Source organism: Ceratotherium simum, chromosome 14, assembly GCF_057802395.1.
Source record: "Ceratotherium simum simum isolate JZ-2026a chromosome 14, ASM5780239v1, whole genome shotgun sequence".
Classification (NCBI taxonomy): domain Eukaryota; kingdom Metazoa; phylum Chordata; class Mammalia; order Perissodactyla; family Rhinocerotidae; genus Ceratotherium; species Ceratotherium simum.
This window is the reverse complement of record NC_141913.1, coordinates 25,535,457-25,553,830: the sequence shown is the minus strand read 5'-3', so window position 1 is coordinate 25,553,830 and position 18,374 is coordinate 25,535,457. Positions and strand designations below refer to the sequence as shown.

General features: G+C 37.1%; 1 protein-coding gene across 3 annotated transcripts in view; it reads right to left on the bottom strand.

Annotated features, from left to right (window-relative positions):
- The window catches only part of MAPRE2 (microtubule associated protein RP/EB family member 2), a 145,301-nt gene that overhangs the window by 110,448 nt on the left and 16,479 nt on the right, over window positions 1-18,374 (bottom strand). For all 3 annotated transcript variants that reach the window (XM_004422449.3, XM_087439131.1, XM_087439130.1), the window contains one exon: window positions 12,250-12,311. In XM_004422449.3, coding sequence (XP_004422506.1) covers window positions 12,250-12,311 — 62 coding nt within the window. Of the gene's footprint in view, window positions 1-12,249; window positions 12,312-18,374 lie in introns of those variants that run through there.

Below are 18,374 nucleotides of genomic sequence, written 5' to 3'. Positions count from 1 at the left end.
GATCTACACATTTGACATATCTGTATCTATATCTCTATATATCTATATAGTTTGTTTTTCCTAGAGCTTTTAATCGCTTTCTTGACAGAAGAAACATACCATTGCGGTATGACTAAAAAAAACTCAAATTCTAGGTCTAAATTTATATAATAGAATCTGACTGTTTTTTTCAAGACATTTTTCATAGAACCCACTATGTAATTTGAACCAATTGCTTTGATATTACTGCTGGCATCCTGATATTTCTTATAACTGGACTCTTCCATTAGTTCTATAGTTTTTTGGATGCCTTGTTATTTTATTTTTTTATACTTTCCAGAAGTATACCTTCAAGTTACTTTTTGAGAGGCAAGAGAGAAAGTTTATGCTTTTTCATGTCAGAAAATGTCTATTTGCTCTCATAGGGTACTGATAGTTGCACTGAGTATAGAACTATAGCTCCAAAATCACTTCCCTCAGAACTTGGAAAGCATGATTCCTGTCTCCCAGCCTCCAGCACTGCCTGTCAAGGTTTATGCCATTCAGGTGATCACCCTTCTGTGGGTGTCTGGCCTTCCACCTGAGAAGCCCTAACATCTGTTTTACCCTGAAATTTCACCAAAATGGGTTCAAGTTTTTTAAATTCATCCTACTCAACATTTAGTGGCCTCTTTAATCTGAATCTTTATGTTTTTATTTCTTTCTCTCTAATGTCTTTGTTTTTTCCTTTAAAGACTGTTCTTAATGTTGCAACTTTGAGCTCATTCTTCCATATCTCTAATATTATTCTCTTATTTTCCATCTTCTCATCTGTTGCTTTATACTCTGGAATACTCTTTAATCACACTCAGTAAGTCTTTTTTTGAGTTTTAATTTGATAATTTTTAATTTGCAAGAACTCATGTTTTCTAACTGCTTCTTACCCATGGTGATTCTTATTTTGGGGGAAGGGGCTGGTGGAGTTTAAGGAATGAGCTACTTTTTTGTGCTATCTAAAGGACAATAATTGGATTTTTTGTTTTTTTCTATTCTCTGAATTATTTCATCTTCTATTTTCTTCATGTTTCTTTTGTTCTTTTTAAGCTAGAAATATAATCCTATCCCCTTTCCATCTTCTAGAAGTTTGTCAATTTCTGGTTCGCATTCATGTTTCCAGAACTGCCGGTGATTTATTCTTTTAAAGTTTTGTTATTATTTGAAGATCTGGAGAGAAGGGAAGCTAAACTGTGTGTTTAAACTACCATCTTAAAACGAAACATGAATTTTCCTGGAGAGTATTTGCATCATGTTCAATATTTCCTATTATCTAAAATATAGAGTTTAAATAACCTAGTCTGGTATTTGGGACTTTGCACAGTTTGACCCCAGCTCATCTTTCTCCCTTAATCCTCCATCGGTCACTTTAAAGACTCAGTCATCCCCCTACCCCCTTGAGATAGTTTCTGCTCTGTTCCTTGTACCTTCTGACTGGTGCATGGAATGCCCTTTTCCCTCATTTTCATCTATCCATAATTTACAAAGGTAGGCTCAGCTGAAAGTTCACCTCTTCTGAAGCTTCTATGACCATCCTAGGATAGCCCAAAATCTGCATTATTTAAAAACATTTCTTGAGTTCCCTCCAGGTAAATGATTCTGTTCTTTGTGCCAGCAACATCAATTTTTCCAACCAAAATTCTCCTCTACTACCATTTTCACCTTGAAATCCAAAATAATTTTACCAAAGTGGAATTAAATTTTAAAAGCACATGCTTCATGTTTGAGATCATACAATAAAAATATCAAAGTTTTGATGACATGCAGCTTTTCAAAATAGTGTTGTGCCTGAGCCAGGCAATTTTTATTATATATTGTTTTCTTGCATAGGAGGCAGGAGTGGTTGGATACTCTCATTTCAAGACATCTTTATAGAATTCTGTTATTCCTGATTGGAGGCAATATCATTACACAACTTTCCAGGCACTCAATTCATATTTTTTGACAAACCAAGCAAAGTTTTTCTCTAAGCCAAGCACTGGAAAAGGATGCTAATGGTTCAGTCCAGCTTATAAACCAAAATAATGTGGCATTACTTCACACAGGTCTGAAACATCACACTCCCCAAGAGCAAAAATAAAGTTAGAAACACAAGAATCCCATGAGAGAAACTCTGCCAAGCAGATATTATATAGCCTAGTCATTGCCTTGAGAAATCATAGCAGAACAACACATCAGTGTTTTGAAACGCCGTGGTCCAGTAAAGGCTTAACACCACACTCCAAGGCAAGAGTATGATGTATTGGAAAATAAAATATCCTCATGGCCTAGAATTTAGTCCTCTAGGGAGGCACTCTGAGGCTTATCTTGACCTTTACTATTCATGTTCCCTAGTGTGGCTTGATATTAACCTGATAATTTCCAATTCATTTGAATTGCTTTCTTGTAGCCTAAAACATGACTAACTTTAGCATAGAGACAAACATGTCTGTGCACGCATTTTAAACTGAATGATATTTGAGGTAAGGGATGCTGAAAATCTGAGTCATCCAAGGAACAAGTCACTGGGCAATCTGATGCCATTTTATAGACTATACAGAATTCAAGAAGCATATATTAAGTGCCTAATGTCTGGGGCACTTATAATTAAGTTCCTAATTACAATAGAATGCATCATCTATTGCTCTTGAGAATATTATGTTTTGGAAGTTAAAGATTATATATGTGACACTAACAATGAACTAGCAGAAAGAGAAATCAAGACTACAATGCTATTTACGATTGCCACAAAAAGAATACCTAGGAATAAATTTAACCAAAGAAGTAAAAGACCTATACACTGAAAACTATAAGATATTGTTGAAAGAAATTGAATAAGACAAAGAAATGGAAAGATATTCTGTGCTCATGGATTAGAAGAATTAACATAGTTTAAATGTCTATATTACCTAAAGCAATCTATAGATTCAGTGCAATCCCAATCAGAATCCCAATGACATTCTTCATGGAAATAGAACAAAGAATCCTAAAATTTATATGCAATAACAAAAGACCCCGAATAGCCAACGCAATCTTGAGAAAAAAGAATAAAGCTAGAAGCATCACAATCCCTGATTTCAAAGCATACTACAAAGCTACAGTAATCAAAACAGCATGGTACTGGTAGAAAAATGGACACACAGATCAATGGAACAGAATTGAGAGCCCAGAAACAAATGCACACATCTATGGACAGATAATTTTTGACAAAGGAGCCAAGAACATACAATGGAGAAAGGAAAGTATCTTCAATAAATGGTTTTAGGAAAACTAGACAGCCTCTTGCAAAAAAATGAAAGTAGACCATTATCTTACACCAAAAACAAAAATTAACTCAAAAATAGATTAAAGACTTGTATGTAAGACCTGTAACCACAAAACTCCTAGAAGAAAACATATGCAGTAGGCTCTTTAACATTAATCTTAGCAGTATTTTTTTGATACTGCTTTTCCTTAGGCAAGGGGAACAAGAGAAAATAAACAAATAGGACTACATCAAACTGAAAAGCTTCTGCACAGCAAAGGAAACCATCACCAAAAAGACAACCTACCAATTGAGTGGAGATATTTGCAAATCATATATCCCATAAGTGGTTAATATCCAAAATATATAAAGAACTCATACAACAACAACAAAAAACAACCCAAACAAAAAATGGACAGAGGATTTGAACAGACATTATTCCAAAGAAGATATACGGATGGCCAACAGGCACATGAAAAGATATTTCTCGTCACTAATTATTAGGGAAATGCAAATGAAAACTACAATGAGATATATCACCTCACACCTGTCAGAATGGCTATTATTAAAAAGACTGGAAATAAATGTTAGAGAGGATCTGGAAAAAGGGAACCCTCTGACACTGCTGGTGGGAACGTAAACTGGTGCAGCCATACTATGGAAAATAGTATGGAGATGCCTCAAAAAATTAAAAATAGAAATACCATATGATCCAGCTGTCACACTTCTGGGAATTTATGCAAAGAACATGAAAATACTAATTTGAAATGATATATGCACCCATATGTTCACTGCAGCATTATTCACAAGAGCCAAGACTTGGAAGCAACCTAAGTACCCATTGACAGATGAATGGATAAATAAGATGTGGTATTTATATACAATGGAATACTATGCAGCCATAAAAAGATGAAATCTTGCCATTTGTGACAACATGGACGGACCTTGAGGGTATTACACTAAATGAAATAACTCGGAGAAAGACAACTACCATATGACTTCACTCATGTGGAAGATAAACACATAGATATGGAGAACAGATTGATGGTTATCAGAAAGGGAGGGATAGGGGGAGGGCAAAAGACGTAAAGGGGCACATGTGTATGGTGATGGATGGCAACCAGACTTTTGGTGGTGAACATGATGCAGTTTATACAGAAGTCGAAATATAATGATATACACTTGAAACTTACATAATGTTATAAACCAGTGTTACCTCAATAAAAAAAAAGATTACTTATACGAAACATCTTTAAAAAATCCAAGATAATATCCAATCAGCAATTTCACAGTATAATAACTGTATTCACAGGGGATGTGGGAACACAGATATGAGACTTCCAGTCAGGGGTATTATTTAACCAGTTATGATCTACAGGTTTAAAACCTACCAAAGTTAGCTTTGAAATAGACTCCACACATCAAACAATGGCAGGTTGGAATAATAGTGGTATGTCAACTTTATAGACCATTCTACAGACATTATCACTACAATCATAAATATGCATGGCAGCATGAAAAACTGCTCATGACAAAGTTAAAAAGCAGTATACTAAAGTATGTGCAAGGTATGGTTACTATGTAAAATTATATGAATGATGACTAGAAGGGAAAAAGAAAACATCATTTGTTAGGGTAGGATTATAGGTGATTTGCTTTTCATGATTTCCACTATTATTTTAATAACGGAAATTTTGGAAATACTATAGCAGTAGAAGAAAATATACATGTAAGAGACATTTGAGAAGGAGGGCAGGCAGCATTTGAACTCTGGGAGATGTTTGATTAAACGATTGTAGATAATCTAATATACTTCTCATAAGACATATCAAAATTATAGGTAAGTACCAAGTGGCTTGAGATTTTTGCCTAGTAACTAAGATGCTGGAACATATCTTTGTTTCTTGAGAAATTTTTATCCAAATGATTGATTGTACATCTTCTATGACACTAATTGTTACATTTCCATGAAGTGGTAACATATAATTAACATAACACAAGTGGTGGGAGAGTGGGGAGGGAAGGAAGGAGAGGAGGAATACAGGTACACTTCGGAGGTAATCAGGATTAAACACACACACACAGACACAGAATTAAAGTCATTGCCTTCTGTTACCCCGCTCTACCTCCAGTTCTACCCTGAAGGTTTTCTGCTTCTTGGGTAGTTCCAAACGTATGTCTGGCTATGAGTACTGCTTGTGGGATTAACAATTTTGGATTCACACCTGCTTGGGTTCTAATCTTGTCTCTACCACTTACTAGCTACATGCCTTGAACAAGTTAGTAATCTCTCTGAAACTCAATTTCCTCGATTGTAAACAGCAGAGACAAGTTTCACATGGGACATAGCAAGATTAACGAGACAACATATATGAAGTTGCTGGAGAGTGCTTGAACACAGAAGGCTTCAGATAACTTTTGTTCTCTCCCCCCCATTTTTTCCCCTTTGTACATAGGACTCTGGTGCTCAGGTATTAGAGAGACAGTTTAGGTAGAAATGAAGGTGGATCCACCTTGGCTGCAGGTTTTTCAGATCTTGCTCCCTCCCCCATACTTAACTCTCATGTGGATCAGAATCCCTCAGCTATAATCAACTTGCTGATGGCAGGATGAGGCCAGGCTTGTTTGGACATCAAAGACCAGAGTGAATTTCCTGTGTTGGCTCTATTTGTAAACTGTATTTAAAATTTCAGTTCTATCTAATCTGTCTTCTAGAGCTGGCTGTCCAACACAGTGGCTACATGTGGCTATTTACATTGAATTAATTAAAATTAAATAAAATTTAAAATGCATATAAAATGTTTCTCAATCACATAGCCACATTTAAAAAACTCAATGGGCACACATGGCTAGTGGCTATCAAATTAGACGGCACAGATATAGAACATTTAGAACTCTGCTCTGAAGTTCTAAGGATATCAGTGGGAATAAGAAATGTCATAGGGTTAGTGCCCATCATCTTTGTTCATTAATTCTCTTATTTTTAATGACTCTCAGACTAGAAAAAACTCAGCGAAGTGGGGTAGAAGAAACACATTTCCTGATTAGTGGACCTCAGTATACATAAGCATTCCAGTCACCAGCCTTTGAGACATCAATAGCATTCTTTCCACATACCACAGCCCACTTGTAAAGAAACTTTTGATAAGATATGTCAATCTCAGAGTAATTTTAGTGACATTTTTGCCAGTGAAAATGAGTATTACTTAACCAGATCCTGATACTCTATGCAAAAGGCAGAAATCTCTATAGGGATATACAATGTATTAAAGGTTTGCTAAGTAGCTGGCAGTTTCATTTCTGTATGCAAAGGAGTAGTTGTCTCTGGTGCCACCTGTGGGGGATGTGACACCAAACGACTCAAACTGTTCAAAGTTTCCCTCTGAATCAGTCAAATCAATTATTAATTAAGGCTAGTTCCCAATAATCTATTCTGTCAACAGGGGGCCCTGGTGAGTTAATTACAATCATCATTACAAACCAATCAGCAACTCCCAATCCAGTCATTTGGCTCCCAGAACTTTTAAGAAAGAATAAAGCATTAGCCCACTTTAAAATAAATGTATTATCCTCATGATCAATTTTCATGTTTCCACAAAAAGGAGCTCTTGAAGTTTTCATCTGTCCAGGTACACGTGCCTCATTTGGACTGCTGAGCCCTGCTGGGGAAAAAAGGCACTCTGCCCAGAAAACCAGCACAACCATAAAGTTATGGCCTCCAAACCAGAGTGGGTCTCAGAGCTTCCAGATCATCCTTCTGCTTCCCTAGTCAGCACTGTCATTAGTCATAAACCAGACATTTCATTACTTTTTCAGTTTCTTTCTCTCTGTGACCCTTCCACTTTCCCCTCCCTCAGCTGATGGCCTTGCCTCTGACTTCACAGAGGGTATTGAAGCCATTAGTCAAGAATTTCTTTCCTGCCCTCAAAGCTGCACATTTACCTGCAAGGTAGCCATCTTATTCTTTCTTGCTTGTTGCAGTGAAGAGGTGTATCCTGGCCCATTGCCTCCTGTCTTCTCAAGGACTTGCTCTGTAACTTTCTCCTAGACCATTACACGTTCCTTCCCGGCAGCATTTGAACCCCTCAAGTCGCTTCCACATTAAATCAACTCCTGTTCCCCACAGGTTCCTCTCTCTCCTCATCTTTATAGCCAAATATCTTACGGCTTATCTAAACCTACCCTCTCCACTTCTCCCTCACTCCTCAACCTCTTGCATGCTGGGTTCCGCTTGGACCGTGCCATTGAAGCTATTCTTACCAAGACCACTAGCTACCTCTTTGTTGCTAAATCAATAAGCACTTTTTAGTCGTTATCTTACTTAACCTCTGTGCAGCATTTTCTTTATCAAATCACCCGTCTCTATATTCTATATATACTTATTTGACAAATCATTTTAAAGTAAATCACAGAGAAAATGAATTCCTAAGCCTTACCAACATGTCCACAGACCATATAGAATAAACTACTGAAAAAAAGGAGAAAGAACCATGAATAAAAACCTTTACATCTCTACTTAAGCATAGTTAAGTTCCGAAATGAGAACATTAAGCTCTGCACCAGATACTTTTATAAATGTACTCTCATTCTATCATTTAATTCTCATGAGTTTTGTAAGGTAACCTAATTAATAAACAAAAAGAACCCTGTGAACAACTTGCAGCTCTAGGAGGAAAGGAGAAAGGAAAACATTTGCTGAGTGCCCATGATGTATCCAACACTTAAGTTACCTCAAATTATTCCTACAACAAGCTCAAGATAGAAAAACTCAGTGAGGTCAAGTTATTTGCCCAGATCCTAAAGGAGGTAAATGGCAGGTGTAGGAATTTGTTCCAAGTTTTCCTCTACCACAAATCTATTCATTACTTTTTAAATTCAAATTTTAATTAAAAAACCTAAATTTAAATTTTTTTGCTATGGTCTGAGATGGGTAAAATACATATTATTGCTGCTACTTGCACAGGAATGCTTGGGCTAATTCTCTTTTTAGTTTTTTAAAAAGACTTCTTTTTTTTTTTTTTGGTGAGGAAGATTCACCCTGAGTTAACATCTGTGCCAGTCTTCCTCTGTTTTGTACGTGGGTCGCCACCACAGCACAGCAGATGAGTGGTGTAGGTCTGCACCTGGGATCCAAACCTGCGAACCCGGGCCGCCAAAGCAGAGTCTGCAGAACTTAACCAAAAAAAGAGGAGCCGGCCCCTCTTTTTAGTTTTTCTTAGCCCTATGGTATAGACAAGGTAGGGAAAAATTACAGCAGTGAGCACAGAACAAGCAGCATGGGAGAGTCAGAAGCCAGGGTTCTGGTCTCACGGCTTTGTCACCAAATGTCTGATGCCTGGCTAGTCACTCAATTCTCCTTACCCAAGAATGTTCATCTGTAAAATGAGTGAGTTGTTAGACTATTATTGAGGTTCCTTCCGGCTGTTGAAAAAACAAAACACAGATGAAACCCTATAATTCTTAGTGGTTTGCTTCAGTCATCAGCTGATGAGAGCCAGGATGTAGGTCTTGCTGATCCCAGCCCTAGGCTCTGTGCATTCTCAGTGAACATAGTCACTGGGGGAACTAACTGTAAATGTAGGCCAATTTTAATTGGAATATTGGTCAGTACAACTAGATTAACCTTCAAACTTCCGGAAGCAGGTCTCCCACAGATTCTGACACAATAACTGATGATGAAGACTGTGCCAAAAGAGGAGCCACGAAAAAGCTCCTCTTTAAAAAGCTCCAGTGTCATCCCTACCCCCATGCAGCCTCTGCTAGACAAGCTATCCTACTTAGCACACTTATACTTTTTTAAAAGACTATCTGCTCCACTAGACAGTAAGCTCTAAGAGCTCTGTCTTGTTCACCTTTATATTCCTAGCTTTTAGCACAGGACTTGGCACATAGTTGGCAATCAGTAAATGTTTATGGAATGAATGGCAAATCTCAACCATCTCTGAGTCTCTCAATCTAACTTCCCTTCAGGGTTCAGCTCAGATGCCATCTCTACCTCTCCCCCCAGCCTCCCATTATATTTTAACTCCTATGGTGTGTCTCCTCTTGTATATTTTATTACATTATTTATGTGTATGTATGCTCTCCAATAAGGTCAAACTCTGAGACAGAGCTATCTTCTGTTGACCATTGAAACCCTACAATACCGAGTTCATAGTAGGCATTCAAATATGTGTGGAAGGAGCACATCACTTTTATATATACCAAAGCAGTTACACAGTTCTTTACATACAGGAGACAGTCAAATATTATTGAATAAAATAAATGTTATTTCTGATGACATTGTGATGAGGCTAGTACCCTCAAACTGCAAATGTTTGTAAAGTACTCCAAACCTTTTGGGAAAAAATATGGTAAACTTAGATTACAAGTCATAAAAATGGTCATATCCTTGAATAATAATCTCATTTCTGGTATTTTGTCTTAAGGAAATAAAAACAAAAAACAAATTAAATTGAAGCAAACCAATCAAAACAACAAAGTTTACAAAAAATTTAGTATAGCATTTTCTTAGTGAAAAATTGGAAGATATTATGGTACATTGATATAACACTATTTTACTTTTCTAATGATAGTTCTGAGGACTCATGAAAGATGCTTGTGACTAAGATGCTAAGATGTGTGAAAGATGCTAAGTAAAACAAAGTCCATTTGCACTACCGTATCTGCTGTAGAAAGGCAGGACAAGCAAATAGGCAAGACAATAAAAAGTTATTTGGGGATAGTGTCTTACTGGAGATTTTTTTCCCAAAGTTTCCTTTAAATCTACTATTTTTATAATAAAAAATTTGGTAGAGTCAACATTAACCATTCCTTAATGTAGCTATCTATATTTCCCATAGACAGTTATTTTGTAAGGACCAAAGCATAAAATTAAATTGTCTACTAAGTAGCTACTGCTCCAGTATTTAAATCTAGGATTCAGGTGATACCTGAATAGGGATGCTATTCTGTCATGAGGTATAAAGTACAGGCATGCTGGACATGGTGCAGAGACAGATTTGAATGAAAATCAAGCAGCTAGACGCAGCAAAGATCTCAGGAACCACACAACTGATAATGAGATTACTCACTCAAGGAAACTATTAATCCTAGTTCCTGAAAGGGCTAAATAAGGAGGCTACAACAGAAGGGTTATGAAGAGAAGGGAAAGAAATTAAGGATGGCTGTTTTCCTGGTTCTCCACCATCTCCTATCCCCTTACCATCTATTATCGCACAAGAATCTGTAAACTATGGCCTGCCAGCCAAATGCCACTGGCTGCCTGTTTTTGTAAATAAAATTTTATTGGAACACAGCCAAACCCATTCATTTACATATTGTCGATGTAGTGTTTTCACGCTACAACGAGTTGAATAGTTGTGACGGAGACTATATGGCCCACAACGCAGAAAATATTTACTATGTGGCTCTTTACAGAAAAAGAAGCATTTGTCCTGTAGCCGCAAATATATAAGGAGGTTTATAAACAGACACCCAGTTTAGATATTGGGCCACCTTTTTCTTTTACTTGGTCTTCAAACATGCCAGCCTGGAAGACAGAGTGATCATATAATTTATCATCCAAACTGAGATACTTTTGAGAGTGAAAGGGGGTGCTAATGAGACTGTACACCAGGACAACAGAAGTAAACCAGGACCATTCCAGACACCAGGCATATGGGCACCCTACTAGAAGGGCTAGTTGCACAAGAGCAGGTTTCAAAGCACTCAATTGCCCCTTCAGGGACTGCTTTTATAAGTACACAGAAAGCCTCGGTGGCTCCGTTTTTTGGTTCTTCCTACTTCAATTGCCCTCGACGCCTTCCCTCTGTCCCAGCTCTGCCTCAGAGCCAGCTCTGGTCCTTGAAGAGTCCAGCTGTTTGAATATCACTCAGGATACAGTATCTCCACTTTCATTAGAGCAAAAGGGGAAAAGTTTATTCATACATTTAAATAAACCTTAATTATTTCCAATCAATGCAAATAAGAGCTTGGTACCTGCAAATTTCACTTGGTTTAATATCAAGGCAACCCCTTAAAATTCTACTCTTCTTTAGGAGAAGAGTTTTAGGTTTCTCTTCTCAAAATTTAAAAATGACCATCAACCATAGTATTTATAACAAAGAGACCCCAATATTTATGGTATATTATCCACTGATTTGAGCTTTTAATACTTATCAACACTGTTTGGAAAATTATTTAAGAGTGAAGTTTCTAATTTTATCATTCCAGAATGAAAAGAAAAAAAAGAACACATACCCCCACACAACTTTTTCTCCCCCCTTTAGTAAAAATTTTTGATGCTGTGGGGAAAAAGTGAAATGAAAGACGTTTAGAGCACCTTTGGTGAAATTTAGGACGTTATACTTTGTGAGACTGTTCTCTGGGTGAACAATAGGAGCTCTTAGCTTCAAAACCTCTGGATGGCTTTCCAAATATTGCCATCTGGTGGAATTTGAGTTAATTGTTCCTTTGTTCTCAGAAGCTCCTGGAAGTGAACCTTGAAGGCACTATTAGATAGAGAGACTCAGAGTACCAGTGAGAAATAACAGAAGGTCAAATGATTGTGTCTTAAACACAAATCCCAAACTGAAAAAATAAGGCTCTCTCTCGGGTCTTCAACTCCTTTTCGAGATACCTCTCTCTCTCTATTGTAAAGTCAATAGAGCAGTTGCCTTGATTTTAACAAGATCAAATAATCACTTATTCACAATTAGAAATATCATGAGGTCGTTTGACTATAACTTGACATTCTCTCCCTCCACTTATCACTAATAATGTCTCCAAATTAAACTTTAATTGGCTCAACCATTTTTAGAAGAATTGCTGATAGCAGTTAATTAGCCATTAGTATAAATGGGAAATGGAATATAGTTTAAAAAATAATGTTTTAACGGAGCATGTTTACTCAAAAATTTGTTTTAATTGTATAATGGAATTTTGAAAATAAATTTGTTACAGAGGCATTTATAATACTCCAATTTAATCTGTAAACAAGAAGTCATAGAATACAAATTATATTTAAACCTTACCTTGAGCATCCAGGCTCTCTCCCTGGCTGTCGAGATGAACTGTTCCTCTGAGAAATGGGATACTGGGATAGTAAAAAGGAAAAAAAAAAGAAAAAAGAGAGAGCATTTAATATGATGAAAACATAGAAGCAAAGAGTTTATAATTTAGTTCATTGGGTGTGGCCAGCAATGGAAGAGGGGATTAAAGAAAATATGCATACAAAATATCCAAATTCAGTTGTTTTTACCATAAGAGAGACATTAAGTCAGCCAAGCAATAGGGTTCTCAATCTATTAGATCAATTTTTAGGTTGATTTATTATAGTTTGTGAATATTTATTATAACATCAGTCCTGTGAGAGAATTTTTTTTACTTTCCCCCCACCCTCCATAGTCTGATGTGATGAGAATCATATGTTAGCAGATAACCTCAGGAAGCAGTGCCTCTAATAGGATATCAAATGCCAACATCAATTAGAGTATTGACTTCCCGAAATGTAGGTTAATTTGCAGGTTTTATATCTGGTATAAACATAGGCTTACTCTTCTAGTCAAAAGATTTTTGTTTAATTTTAACAGGATAGGGCCGGCCCCATGGCTTAGCGGTTAAGTGCGTGCCCTCCGCTGCTGGCGGCCCGGGTTCGGATCCTGGGCGCGTACCGACTCACTGCTTCTCCGGCCATGCTGAGGCCGTGTCCCACATACAGCAACTAGAAGGATGTGCAGCTATGACATACAACTATCTACTGGGGCTTTGGAGGGAAAATAAATAAATAAATAAATAAAATTAACAGGATAAGCATTATAAACAATGCCAGGATCAAACTTCAAAATATATACACCAAAGAGTAATAATTTATTTTCTTTATATGAATTAGCTATTTCTCTTCAAAACATGCTCTGGATAAATAAGACAGTTAACTGATGAAGGACAGATCCAATTCTAGAGGCTGAGAAATGTGTCCGAGCTCCAGGTTTTGAGGGTCCAATATTGGTAGTGGGGTGGATGGTCCCTGGGGAGACTGCTTGGGGCTCAAGTAGAAGCAGCTAAAAGGGACCTGATATGCATATGTGCATGAGCCTTAATGGTCTTCCCACCACCCCAAGAAACAGATTAGAGATGACCCTGGTCTACTTTCCACCTAAGCCCTCACCCTGCACATTGATCTTCTGTGTTTTCTGTATATGGCCGTTTCAGAAATGCCTTTGGTGCTTATTTAATTTAAAATCAATTGTATAAAAATAAAATATTTGTGGCAGATCCAACATAATGTGATTAATCCCAGACACAGTTTTGGAGATATCGCTTGGAGAAGAATTTTTTTTTTTTAAAGGAGTAGGGAGGTTTTATACTTTTTCTATAAGAGAAAGAAGAGATGGTGAAAGAAAAATGCAAAGAACAAAATGGTAAGTGCTGAGAGAATATAAGTAAAGGTGATAGCTGAATTCTCAATGTTATACTATTCAATAAGGGAGCTCAAAAGTAATTTGTAAAATTTGACTTGTTTGAAAATCATAAAATTTAACATGAATGGTTTCAAGAAGTGAACTCAGGTAAGCTGACAATTTTAATTTTTTTCCTTCAGGTAGAATTTCATCACATTTAATAGAATTTAACTTTATGAGTATTTCACATTTTCCATAATTTAATGATAGTTCATAAAACTAAAAAAGATCAGATTAAAAAAATGTTTCCTAGTTTGGTGGTTACCAGGGGGAAGGGAGTTGGGGGGTGGGCACAAGGGGTGAAGGGGCGCATTTATATGGTAACTGACAAATAATAATGTACAACTGGAATCTCACAATGTCATAAACTATTATGACATCAATAAAAAAAAAACAAAATCTGTTCCCATCCCTGTCAGTTTTTTCCCCTAAATCCTCCAATCTTCTAGAAATTTTAACTGAATCAGAATAAAATTTTCATTTACCCTCGTTATTTAACTAGTACCCAGTAGTTATGTTACTAGACAAAGTATTGGCCACCAAGCTAAGAAGCAAGAGTATAAGGTTCCTAGTTTATGTATAAACCAGATAATTAGCCCTTAGATAATTCAGCATTGGCTGTAGACAATTGGCCTTTTTTGTCCTCTGACAACAGCCCATTGCTAATTTTTCAACAGCTGCAATGGATCAGTTTGGAAAAGAATGAGATCATTTGTTGAACACCCCTGCGCAAGTCATTTCACATATTTTATCTAATTTAATCCTCAAAATCATCTTATTACAAACGAAGAAACTGACATTCAGAGTAATGGAGCAGTTTGCCCAATATCACACAGCTAAAAAGTGACAAATTCTAATTGAGTCTGCCGGACTCTAGTATCTGCTCTGTCTTTTGTCCATGCCACCTTAAAAGCTGGGCCTTTGCTGTTGATTTGAAACACCTGGAGAGCTTTTGCTCCACTCCTGGAATACAGTAGGTGCTCAATAAGGCACAGCCTTACCACAGTGGAGGTCTAGGCTCCCCACTGGTGGGGGTGGCAGTGAGGCAACAGTTTTCTCTGTAGTGTTTGGCAAGAATATAACAGTTATTGTCTATGAGTTTCACACTTTATATAAAGATTAACTCAAAATGGATCACTATGTAAATATAGAATATAAAACTATGCAACTTTTACGAAAAAAAAATAGGAGAAAATCTTTGGGATTTAGGGCTGGCAAAGAGTTCTTAGCCTTAACACTAAAAACACAATCCATAAAAGGGAAAATTGATAAATTGGACTTCATCAAAATTGCCCATGTAAAGCATATGTCAATATAAGGTATAAACTAGGAGAAAATATTTGCAAACCACATATCTGACAAAGAACTAGTATCTAGAATATATTAAAACTCTCAAAACAATAAAACAATCAGAAAATGGGCAAAAGACATGAACAGACATTTAACTGAGGACAGTATACAGACAAATAAGCACATGAAATGATATGCAACATCCTTAGCCAGTAGGTAAGGGAAAATTAAAAACCATAATGAGATATCACTATACACCTATCAGAATGGCTAAAAATAGTGACAACATGAAATGCTGATGAGGATGAGAAGAAATGAGATCATTCATATATTGCTTATGAGAATATAAAATGGTTCAGATACTCTAGAAAACATTTGGCTGTTTAAAAAAAAAGAAAAAACAAACAACTAAACATGCAACAACCATACAACCCATCAATTGTACTCCTGGGCATTTTTCCAGAGAAGTTAAAACTTCTGTTTATAGCAGATTTATTCATAGTAGCCAAAAGCTGGAGACAACCCAGATGTCCTTCCACAGCTTAATGGTTAAACAAACTGTGGTTGCCATGGATTACTACTCAGCAATAAAAAGGAATCGACTATTGATACATGCAGAAACATGGATGAATCTCCAGAGAATTATGCTGAGTGAAAAAAGCCAATCCCATAGGTTATATGATTCTATTTACGTAACATTCTTGAAATTAGAAAAATATAGAAATGAGGCACAGATTAGTGGTTGCCAGGGACCGAGGGCCGGAGGAAAGAGCGGTTGGTCATCAGAGGGCAGCATGAAGTATCCTTGTGGTAATGGAAGTGTTCTGTACCTTGAACATCTATCAATGTCAAAATTCTGGTTGTGACATTGTACTATAGATTTGCAAGATGTCACCATTGAGGGAGAAACTGAGTAACGGGCACTGGGTATTGTTTCTTACAACTACATGTTAATGTACAATTCTCAAAATCAAAGGTTAATTTTAAAAATCAGGAGACCGGACGACAATTAGAATTGAGCAAGATACCTCTTTTATTTTCTTACCTTTTCAGAGAAGAACGAAAGCCCTAAGGCAGCAGGTGCGACGGGATCAGGAATTTGCTCCACTTTGTACAGATTTAAGAAAAAATCTCACCCACGATTCTAGCATTTAGAAACCACAGCCAACATTCTGCTGTTCAGTCTTGCCTGTCTTGGAATTTTCTTGCTGTTACCCTTTCTCCCACATTAACCTTCCCAATCCTTCATTAAAATTCAAAATATTGATGCAAATACACACACTCAAAACAAGAAGTGACTTCTAAATAGCAGTTTGATACACTCTGCATTTTGGAAATGATCTCTCATACCTTTGAGTTCATGCTTTCCAAGAATTTCCGAAATTTCCACATCTTATTTGCACAGGAATAGAATTTCATTCTCTGTGGTTTTTGTGGATGACAAAGGCAGGTGTTCTGTATTCTAACCTGGGCCACAGGCTAAATAAGGGCATAACCGTAATCACTCCCACACAAGGGAGCTGGCAGAGTCTCCCTTCACGTTAGGAGAGACCATGTTGACTTTTCTCATTTTGAATGCCAGACAGCTCCTCAGAAACGAGTGGCCGTAAATCAGCTGCTTGCTCTGGGCTTGGTTTTGTTTTAATTGAAAAAACCAAATATCTTCATTAGGATCAGAGTCATGACATGTCAAACTCTTTAACAAAGCACATTCTGTTTCTATAAAAGTCCATTTTCCCTCATCCTCTAGAAGTTTAAAATCCTCTTTCTTGGAACAAACTCGGAATTCTAGCATCCCATGTGTGTGGACACTGCAGTACATCTGTCCTAGGTAGAGAATCCCCGCAAAAGACTGCTTCTGTGTCTGGCCATAAAACCACCCAGGCTCATCAGAATGAAAAAAGTGTGGTAAAGATATTTCTAATCATGCCATGCCATTGAAAGAAGTAAGAGCTCTCTTTCTCTTCAATGCTGTGTGTCTAGTCAATGAGACTTCTGATCAACACAAGGTTAAAGCATTCTCCTCACAAAGAGACAGGAATTACTGCCTCCCCAGCTGCTCCAGCTTTTCCAAGAATAGAACACCTCTGGGACCTGAACCCAGGTTTTCCTTTCAGGAGTTGACCTAGCTATCTTTGGATCTTCAGAACGAGCATGTATCCTGAATTCCAAACTTCCCTTGGCTGCTTGGAGATATTGAATCACTCCAGTTGTATATCACATTCTTTAGTGTGGGAGGTCCACAGCTTTCTAGGAATAAAGCAGCTTATACCCATTAACAGAAGGTCACAGGCTATTAATCCTTAGGCTGATCCTACTCGATATCAGCCTTTGAGAGACCTGGCTCCACCGAGCATCGCTTCAATTAGTGGTCTCCGGTTGGCCTCAGGCCTCCCCAGGGGCAGCAGAGGGAGGCCAAGAGCCTGCCTGGTTCAACTTCCCCCGGGGAATAGAGGCAGGACTGCTGGGAAGCACAGAGCTGAGCACACACCATGGAAACCAAACCAAATGAGATTATCTGGCAAGTAAAGGAGGTCAAATTACACTGAATCTTGGGTATTGAGTATGGTACAAAACATTCCTGTCTGCCTAAGTAAAGGAAACTACCAAATGACCCATATTGTATATTTAAGGGCTTTTGAAAAATTATAGCTAGCTGATAAAGGGATTTTGGTGGTATATATTAAGAATAGTAATGATGTTATAAACTTCTTCTGGTCGTGCGATTTGGGCTTCGATAGAAATAAAAGATAATCCCCAGAAACGATCTAAAGTGATAGCTATAATAAAATAGAAATTCAGTTCTTTTCATACAAACTGAGCTTAACCCCCTCTTCTTAGAATTCTCCTTTATCCATCTGCTTCTTCCCATGTGAACCAGAATTAAAATAATTTTTGATTGCCCTTTCTGTCCTAAAATAGAATACTCATAGTGCTAAATGTTAGAAAGTAAAATTCTTTCTAAGAAAAAACAACATGAGACAAACTACGTATGTGAGAAATACCACGTGCATTATAATTCTGTGAAATGTTTGATAATTACATCATTTTCACTTATCCTTTTTCCATTTTTAATTAGATATCCTTGAAAATAGAATAGTTGGAATAGGAGAATAGCTCCTTTCCTCATAAGTGTGATTGATAATGAAATATAGCAGAATGTTCATGAAGCAAGAAAGTAGCACAGAGAACAGTATCAGATTCACTTAGAGCCCAGGGTTCAAGTTTAGTGTTTGGGTCACAGTGGAAACTAAAACTGTGCTTTACATGTGTCCTGTCTTTATAGTCCTTTATTCTTTTGACTATCCAAAGAAGGAACACACTAACATATTAGAAGTATTAAAAGGGCTACACGTGAGATCTAAGTAAGACTTTGGCAGTGACAAGAGGGTTGTTAGGACATTGGGTAT